Source organism: Micropterus dolomieu, linkage group LG20 (genome assembly GCF_021292245.1).
Source record: "Micropterus dolomieu isolate WLL.071019.BEF.003 ecotype Adirondacks linkage group LG20, ASM2129224v1, whole genome shotgun sequence".
NCBI classification, from domain to species: Eukaryota; Metazoa; Chordata; class Actinopteri; order Centrarchiformes; family Centrarchidae; genus Micropterus; species Micropterus dolomieu.
Window position 1 is genome coordinate 26,156,433 of NC_060169.1, and position 9,960 is coordinate 26,166,392.

The 9,960-nt window shown below is 39.6% G+C and overlaps 1 protein-coding gene across 1 annotated transcript; it reads right to left on the reverse strand.

The window, feature by feature from the left end:
- Window positions 1-1,736: 1,736 nt before the first annotated feature.
- On the reverse strand, window positions 1,737-3,533 carry serf2b (small EDRK-rich factor 2b). The gene is made up of 3 exons (XM_046033600.1): window positions 3,380-3,533; window positions 2,487-2,595; window positions 1,737-2,165 (listed from the first exon to the last, which is right to left on the reverse strand). Exons 1-3 carry the CDS (start codon window positions 3,384-3,386, stop codon window positions 2,093-2,095), a joined length of 189 nt encoding a protein of 62 aa, XP_045889556.1. The 5' UTR covers window positions 3,387-3,533; the 3' UTR covers window positions 1,737-2,092.
- Window positions 3,534-9,960: the final 6,427 nt, after the last annotated feature.

The following is a 9,960-nucleotide window of genomic DNA, read 5'->3' on the forward strand; positions in this document are numbered from 1 at the left end:
GTGAGATCTACCCAAAGCTGAAAGCAGAGCATCATGGATGATAGCGGATAAGGTCTGAATTTTCTCAAATTTAAGCAACTTGCTGATTCTGCATTTGTTCCTCATCACTATTCAGCTCTTCTGCTACTTCCCCTGCTGTCTGAGATGGAAAAAAGCTAAACTGGTGACTTAATTATACGCCCTGTAATCTGAGAACTGAGGATACAAACTTCAGTAAGTAGACACACAGCTTATTGACTATAAATAGGCTGAGCTGTAGCTTCTGGCTCGCTGAGCACTATATAATATCATGCATATCTAATATGCACTTTGTGCTTATGTTGGAGGACGGCAGCTGTAATACAAATGTACTGCAATTGCAGTGCTTGACCAGATTATGTTGGTGTGTATTCTTCATTTCAATGGTGTGAGTAACGTGTTAATCAAAAGCCTTTTGTTCACCTCAAAGGACCCTTAAATCTTAAATTGACCCATCTAACCCCAAACTGTGGCCTATGTGTATGTCCATATGTATATGACATAACCAAATCAGTCAACCACAATGGATCTGCTTCTCCACTCAGACAAATCTGATGTTCACCGGTAAGAATAAAGTTTAAAAGATGCCTTGGTGTACGCTTCCACCTAGTGGTCAGAGTGCCTCCACAGCATTATTAGGTCTGCTGGCAGACTCTGTTTAATTATAGTAAATTTGGCAGACTCCAATGTTGCACAACAGACAGAGCAGAGAGAGAACACAGATGTAGCCTTTCCTTAACCACATGTTATGTGGGAAGGATGTTATATCTGGTTTTATTTATGGAAATTGGGACTTCTAAGAGCTGTTCTGTGCTACTTATATCAATATGAAACAATTAAGGGAGTGCGATTAAACATGACTGTGCACACTTGTACGCCATTGTTGCAGACTAACCTTTGATTTGCTGGTTAATTTTATTTCGCTACCATCCAGACCCTAATACTGGATGATTATTTGGTCTATTTGGCATTTATTTGTGTACATAGTACTGTGCCCATAATATTAATAATGAAATGGACACACTGCAGAGCCTAATATAGCAGTATTGACGGGACTGCACCTGCTGCAGATACAGAAGTTGATTAAATCCTGTCACAGAAAGCTGTGCCCTATTATTATTCTTTTGCCCTGCCTAATTTAATTGACTATATATCTGAATTCCTATAAATAAAACAGACAAGATGTTGGCTGTTTAATTGACTTTTTGTCCAGTTCGAGTGCATCTCCACAAACCGTAAAATCAAAGCCGATGATGATGCACCCAATATAAACTGGCATGTTAATCCAGCACAATTGATAATATAGTAATACTATCAGGAACTGTTTTTGTGAATCAGTAATACCTTCATTTTTTAATGCATTAAGGTTTAACTGGTTTCAAGGACCTGAGTGAATTTTTTTAAATCTTCCATCATTGCAATTACTCACCTTTTTGTTGGTAGTAAATATTTTACATACATTTGTTTACCCAAACGTTATATCTCCAAATCTGAATCAACAGTCAAATTAACCAAATACCAGAATACACCGAGATATAGCTAGTAAATGTTTATTTGCTGATGATTCCTCATCCCTGCTGTCACATTAAGTGCTCAATAAATTGCATCTGAATATGATGTCACAAAAAAAGATGCTTCAAGATTCAACAGAAATACAGAGTGCGTGAAAATATTACACAAACTGTCTTCTCCAGCATTCAGAATAACTCAAGCAAGCATGAACTAAAAAGATACTTTATTTAAAACCAGCAGGGGACGTTTTTGTACAAAAATACACAACTGTTACGTGGAGGTTTTGTCAAGAATTGTTCATCTTTCTCCTGCTGCTTACACCGCTGATGCTCCTCTGCATGCAGCATGAGCGTGGGACAACTGCTAACTTGCTCAGACATCATTTCACCAAGTAAAATAACAAATCCAACAAGCAATGTCATTTGCCATAGGGAAGAATGTAGGATTCTAGATTCTTGAGTCTAGACAACAACGACAGATCCATTCTCTTAAATATCAGGAATAATGCTGAACATGGGATGTTATTGAAACGCTGAGCTGAATTTGTCTCCGCCTTCATTCTTTACTTGGACTTGGTGCCACCTTTCTCTCCTCCATCCGCCTTTTTCTGCTTCTGTTGCATTATCTCAGCATCCCTTTGGGGAGAAAGGGACATTTAAAGAGAGAATAGACTTTGTTAGGGCAAACTATCGTAATATGGCATAGATTCAAGCAAAAATAACGCATTGCTTTTTTATACCCAAAAAGTACTATTGTTTTTTGCACCCCTCATAAGATCAGGAGCCTCATACTGTGTGACTTGTCATGAGCAGGTTTCAAGAATGTGTTTCCATGACAGAAAATACATAACTCCATGATCAGCTAGGAGTGTAATAGTCCACAAATCCCTACATTCAAGTGCTGCAAAACCCATAGCTGAGTTTGTCTGCATCCTATTTCTTTAATCTTATACTAACCTCTGCTTCCGAGCAGCGGCAGAGAGCCCATCGTCGTTCCTCTTCCCTTTACACAGGTCACTGGTTTTTTTGGCATTCTTCTGGCGTGCTAGCTCGCGTTGGTTTCCTCCTGCACGTCAGAAACAAGAAAAACAACCATGTAAGACAACAAATGACACATTGGTGAGCAACACATCAGGTGAGCTTTACCATTTTAACCAAAACCTTTATACTAAATGCTACGAAAAAGAAACAGGGAGAATTAACAACTTTCTAAAGTTAGGCGTATACGAGCCATGTTTTTTAATTTAGACGGTCAAAACAGTTAAAGCACGACTGTATGATGGCGCAGAGCAGCCGACGTGGCAGGGGGGCGCTCTGGAGCAGCTTCATGCCCACAACAACAGCAATGCGTCCTCCATCGTTTAAAAGACTGACGCACCAACCCAGTGATTAAAGACGACCAACAAGGGCAGAGACACGTTTGGGAAATAAAAATAACTACTGCCAATGGGTTTCACACTCTGTTTACAAGCAGCGTTGATATCGTCTCTGCTAGCTTTGGTTTTACAGTTGCCTTAGGCCGAGGCTTGGACTAAAAGCTGCACAACGTCGACAAAACGTACAACACACATAAGTTAATGTAACACACGCATCTACGTGGCACACACAGCAAGCACAAGCCCGTCTAAGTTACTCCATTTAAACCTACCAAGACAGCACAGCCAGTGGTGTGTGCGTGATTTAACAAACCAATGCGATAACACTGGTATTCCGTTTCTATTTCAGCAAATAGACGGCACCCGGGTCGACGGTCGCCAAGGCTCACGAGTGGCAAAACACCGACCACAAACTGCATGCAATCGACCCAAGTACATAAATGCCTTACAGTCAAAATACATGTCGATACCCACTGGTCATTTTAATTAATCGACGCTTCTTTCGACCGAAATCCAAATCAACTCAGCCAAAGGGCCGCTGACTCCCCTCTCGTTGTTCCAGTCGCTGTTTCTGCTTTGGTCGCGCCTCCGTGGCTGCCAAATAAGCGCGAGACTTCCGCGGGAGAGGCGAGAACCAGAACATTCCAGCTCTCCCCAGATGACACTGCGCATGCGTGGGGATTACAACCAGCTCAATTGACCCTTCGCTTGACCCACCCCCTTAGTTACTGTTGCTAAGTCCGACAAACTGTCGACGCTGCCTTTGTCTACTCCTGCACTCCCCAGAGAAATATTGTCAAAGCGATGACAGAAAGAAGCAGACAGTTTTGCAGTTGCATTATACATTTGAAGGTTGTATTCAGGCTGTCGAACTGACGTGAAAAAAAATGAAAGATAGAAACTTAAGCCTACCGATCACACAGTATTAGAGAACCACCACATCCCCCGACGATTGAGACAAAAGACCTCGATATGAAAGATCAACACTGTTAAAGCTGGGTAGGCCTCTATTCATTATTACAATCATTAAAAAAAAAGCAGAACAGTAGGACTTTATTGCGTTACACTGAGTGGGAAGTTAGCTAGCGTTAGCTAACTAACATTACATTAGAAACAATCCACAGCGTGCATTTATCTGGATTTATTTTAGGTTTTTGGAAAGAGAATAAATCATACTTCTCCTATCAGCCTTTCTGGCTAGCGACTGTAACTATTACAAGTGCCCCAGGAACAGCGTTTGACCATATCTTAGAAAAATACAGCCAAAAGGCTACAAAACGACTCTTTTTGCATTAGAGTCAATGGAGCGCATCCATAAAAGTGTCCTGTGATTGGCCAGCTATGTATTCAGGGCGTGGCTTAGCGAAGGGTTAATTCATGACATGGTTCATGATTGCAGGCCATTTTAATCATGCATTGTTATCCACCCTAATTAAAGATTAATTAAAGATTAGGGTGGCGATTGCATCCATAGGTAAAACAATTTGCATAAGTATATCAGCAATTACTATTACATTGTAAAGTTAAGTCATTCCCTCAAATTAATTTCACTTTATTATTATTATTATTATTATTATTATTATTATGCTACATAGGCATCCTGTGACTGTCACTGCTGCAATAATAACAGTATGGGAGTTTTCTTGTTTTGCAGGGTTTTTTGGTAGTGATGTAGGCTTAAGTTCCAGCAATCATAAGGAGAAGGTTTTGTCCAACTTCATTATTAAGGCTACACAGTCTGCGGCTTTGATTGACGGCATGGAGCCTGGAACTTTCCTAGAGTGACTTTTCTTCTCCTCTTCTTTCATCTTAGGCTAATAACGCAGGATGGGAGACACAATTGCTTTTTATCTAGAGTTAAAATGTATTTTAAATGAGTTTGATATGTTTTCAATATGGTGCTCTTCATGTACCTTAGCTGTCAATGGGTGTCTCTTTAGTTACTGACATACATTTGGCAAATTTTAATTTGGTTACATTTGTAATATAGATTCACTAATCTCAATTCAATGAGACATTACCTTCAATCAATGAATTCACAGCGATCCCCTTAAAAGCCTACTACAAAAGAGCCAGCAGATGGCAGACTATGCTAAAGTAAATTTGGAAATGAAGGACCCTACTTTGCTATTCTTAACACAGAGGCTACCAAATCATTTCAAAAGGATATTTTTTCAGTAAGATGTCAATAGTATCAGATCACATGTCAAATACTTATTTTGATGATCAGCGCAATGAATGTTCCAGTGGTGTGTTACACTGGTTACTATATAATACAAATAGCTTGGACTCATTAACTGAAGAACAGACTTTTATATAACAATCTGACAATGTCACCAGAGTGTGATTGCAAAATGGAATCTTCTTAATAGTAATTGGAAGTTTTATTTATGTTCTACAATACAAACCACACAGTGTTTTCCTTGTAGTTTTGGTCGGGTGATTTTATTGACTGTCTGGCAATTAAATAGGCTATATGACGATATGGCATATGAGTCATGTTTGCCCCAAACTGAACATCTATCCAAACACTGAATCTAAGAATAGAAAAAGCCAATTTACAGCAGCTAAACCTGGGTGTGCCTAAAGCACCATGTCACAGTCAAGCAACTGCATCAGGAGTATTTTCAAGTTAGCACATCCGTTGTATTTCAAGGGAAACTTCTAACATGGCAAGTTCAAAAACTAGATAATTTTGAAAAATCATCAGATAAATAAATTGTATGGTTTAAAAAAAAAGATATGGTAACTGCATATTTCATCTGGAATAGACATTTTAAAATGTGTAGCAGTGGAAGTAAGCTTGTTGGAGGAGAATGAAGACAGGGCTGGGTTTCTTGCTGAAAGATGAATACTGTATTTTAAGGACATAATTACTGTTTGAATACAATGAGCCATCAAACTACTGCTGAGATTGTCTAGCCAACAGTCTATTTGGGTGAAGAATAAGGTCTTCTTTGAATTTAATTATATGCTGTAAGTTTGTTCTGGTCTAAATCCCTCTGCATATTATTCCTTGATGGATGTTTGGCTTAAAACTTATAGATAAACAGATCAAAGTGGAGCACAAACACTTTTTCTCATGTTTCAAATTAAAGACTTGAGGGCAATATCACGTAACTCACACATAATGAGCAATCATTTAGAGATTTCTTTGTGACAAGTGGTCAGACATCGCTGACAGGAATACATATAAACACATTATCTGTAAACAGACATGGTCATTTCATTAGTTACTTTCACTATAGGCTACAAGTGCATGTTACACAAATTTGACCTGACAAAGAGTACACAGTTTATGTGTTAATTTGAGCTGACATTGTTTAATTATTTCATGAACTATACAATACACACACCCGCTCTGTGTGGTGCTAAAGGGCAGTTACAAACAACATTATTCGTTTAATTTGGAGGACTTGTTAGACACAGCGGTGCATTGAGCTAAATGCTAACATCAGTAGGCTAACATGATCAACATGCCAGTGCTAACCTTCAGTGTTTTGCAAGTAGGCATATAATATTTATCATGTTTGCCATCTTAGTTTAGCATGTTAGCAACTAAAGTATTGGACAAAGTGTTGGATTAACCGACCAACATGCATTTTGGTTATTTGACAACTTTTCTCTAAGGATTGTGAACAGAACATTACCAAGCACCTATTTCAGCGTATATAGACAGTTGAACTAGACATCATATTATTCCATGTGTAGTTTCAGTTCCTAACGATGGAGTTAGCTAAGTCTTGACTTACTTGTGTCACGATCTGGCTCTTGGACCATGAGTATGGAGTGTCTCAAATATGGAGACACATCATGTTGAAAGTATAACAAAGTAATTTATTTTTAACAAAAGATAATCAATGAATTTAAATAGAATATAACAAAAAAGTATGTCGTGTGAAAATCAGTAAAGTCAATAGTGATAGGTGTGACTGAGTGAAAGTATGGTGTATGCGGAGGTGTTGAAGTGTAGAAATAAAACAACGGAGAACTCAAAACGGCCTCAACCACATCCGTGAAGCGGGACGCCTCTGCATTGACGGGGGGAAAGAAGAGAGAGAGACACTGCACTATTGCCAGGCTTAAGTAATCGGCACACAGTGGGACCCTCAGGTGTGCATGATTTACCCAATGAATGTAAGCACAAGAATGTTACACAGGACAGCCCCACAGGGGTCGTCACACTTGAATTGAATGGTATGGATGGATGAAAACTGCATCATTATGGCCTCCCACCCTGCCGTCATGTAGATTGGGAAGATGAGAGATCTTATCATCAGACTTGTGAATCTAAAAATTAAACCTACAGAGAATCCAGCGGATAAAGAGCAAAAGCTTTTTCATGCCACTTGCGTGCTGGAGCATGAAGACTTTAACAGCGTGTAGAACAGCATGTCGAACACTGTGGTCAGTTTATTGGGCTGCTGGCGACGCAAGACAGCTCAGGATGTCTGCTTCTGATTTGTTTTCCCCACAGCTGCTTTCAGTGACAGCACCCTGCTTAAAGCAAACAAGTTTCATCTCCCAGTGCAATTATCACCACCTGGTAATTTTGACTATGTTGACTGCTCCTGCTTTTACAAAGCCTCTAAATGTTCATGCTGTCCTTGTGTGACTTCTGCTGCAGCTCACCAGCTCTTCGTGTACCCAGTCGCGTCTCCAATTTAATCAAATGGAGATGATGGGGAGGGCAAACTTTGTTTTCCATTCATTTCATACTAAATTTAACAGGGGGATTTTATATTAACAGTAAGAGTCCTTGCCCTCTCATTACCTCCAGCACTTTTCCATACTAGTTACTTAGTGGTAGACACCCTTTCCCATGATCACTTACAAGTAAACTGTGTAGTTTGGGCCTACAGCTTGTGTGTGTGTGTGTACGATACTTATGTACTGAGTCAAAAGCAACACAATTAGCTTTTTTAGGGGTAATTGTGTTTGCGATTGTACTGGTGATTTTTTAAATTCAGTCCAACTGGGAGATAGACGATTCATGAAATCATGGAGTTGTGAGATACACAAGCTGTGGTGAAAGGACAGGACAACCATTAATCATTTCTCCTCCAACATTTGAAAGCCGCATTTTCATGCACATACACTGCACTGTTTAGAGCAGCCTTTTCTAACGCTGATCTTGAAGTGGTGGAAGCACTGATGTGTGGCAGTATAAACTTAGTGTGACAAGCTGGACGTATGGTGCATTCCTCTCTGTCTCATTTCACCGCTGTCATCCATCACGCTGCCACAGTCCTGCCTGCTGTCATGAATGATTGATGGGACTTGCTGATCCCATCTTCTGCATTGCCTTAATGTCCCTCATGTCCTGATTGTTGGAGCTAATTTTGACATGAGCCTATGAAATTATTATGTTGTTGCAAACTACTGAACATATCTTTCTCCTCTGCTGAAAACCCCACTGACCATTAGAATTTGAATATATGTAAACCAAAAGTTATGTTCACCTAACACTGTATATTCTTTTTCAAATGTACTGTTGTACTTGATTTTGACATTTATAACCCAAGCTAATGTGTTACTTTAATTATTTATTTACTTTACCCAATACTCTGACTTTAATGTAAGCGTTCTTAATTCATCCATCCATCCATCCATCGTCAACCGATTATCCTGCGTATGGGGTCGTGGGGGGCTGGAGCCAATCCCAGTTTACATCAGGCGAAAGGCAGGGTACACCCTGGACAGGTCGCCAGTCCATCGCAGGGTAGCGTTCTTACTTTGTTTACAGAATTCTGATATTTGTCAACCTTTTGTATTAAAAAAAGTGCACAGCTGTTAGTATTTTTGTTATATGTTTAACATGAACATTTCCTTTAAAATCTTGTAAATAAAGTGGTATTACTTTTACTCCAAACACTCCAAAATTAAAATAAAATAAGGGAACACTTAATCATCACAGTATAACATCCTGTCAATTAAACTTCAGGGATATCAATCTGTCCAGTTAAGAAGCAAAAGCAATAATGAATAAGTCACTTGTTTCCCCCTGTTATAACTTTCCTTATATCTTGCGTAATTTAATGTTATATTTTATTGTTATTTCTGATTCTTATTGTTATTTTATTCTGCCTTTCATGTATTTTATGATTCACTTTGATTTTCATTCATCTCTCTTGCAAAGAGCATGGAGAAGGTACCAGGAGACAGGCCCGTTAGACAAGGAGAGCTGGACAGGGCCGTAGAAGGGCGTTACCACAGCACCAGGACCAGTATCTGCTCCTTTGTGCGAGGAGGAACACTGCCAGAGCCCTACAACATTACCTCCAGTGGGCTACTGGTGTGCATGTTTCCGACCAAACTGTCATAAACAGACACCGTGAGAGTGCATGAGGGCTCGATGTCTTCTTGTGGGATCTGTGCTCACAGCCCAGCACCATGTAGCTCCATTGGCATTCATCGGAGAACACCAGAATTAGCAGGTCTGAACACTGGCGTCCCGTTCTCTTCGCAGACGAGAGCAGAGAGACTGTTTTGCTTCCCTCAATCTTTACCAACTAGCTTCAATAATTTCTTCATTTAAACCATCAACCTGCCTTTTAGACCCCATCCCGACTAGGTTGCTCAAAGATGTTTTACCCTCAGTCAGCACCTCTATACTAGATATGATCAATCTATCTTTATCAACAGGTTATGTACCACAGTACTTTAAAGTAGCTGTAATTAAACCTCTTCTGAAAAAGCCCAAACTTGATCCGGATGTTTTAGCCAACTATAGACCTATATCTAACCTTCCATTTCTCTCTAAGATCCTGGAGAAAGCAGTTGCTAAACAGCTGTGTGACTTTCTACAGAGCAATAGTTTATTTGAGGATTTTCAGTAAGGATTTAGAGCTCATCATAGCACAGAGACAGCACTGGTGAAAATTACTAACGACCTCCTTATTGCATCAGACAAAGGACTTGTCTCTGTACTGGTTTTATTAGATCTTAGTGCTGCATTTGATACCATTGACCATCAGATCCTATTGCAGAGACTGGAAGATTTCATTGGCATTAAAGGAACCGCTCTAAGCTGGTTTAAGTCCTATTTATCAGAT

Coding starts and splice junctions, on each gene's coding strand:
- serf2b (XM_046033600.1), bottom strand. Junction 2,166..2,486: donor GCCGCTGCTCGGAAGCAGAG/GTTAGTATAAGA, acceptor TTCTCCCCAAAG/GGATGCTGAGATAATGCAAC.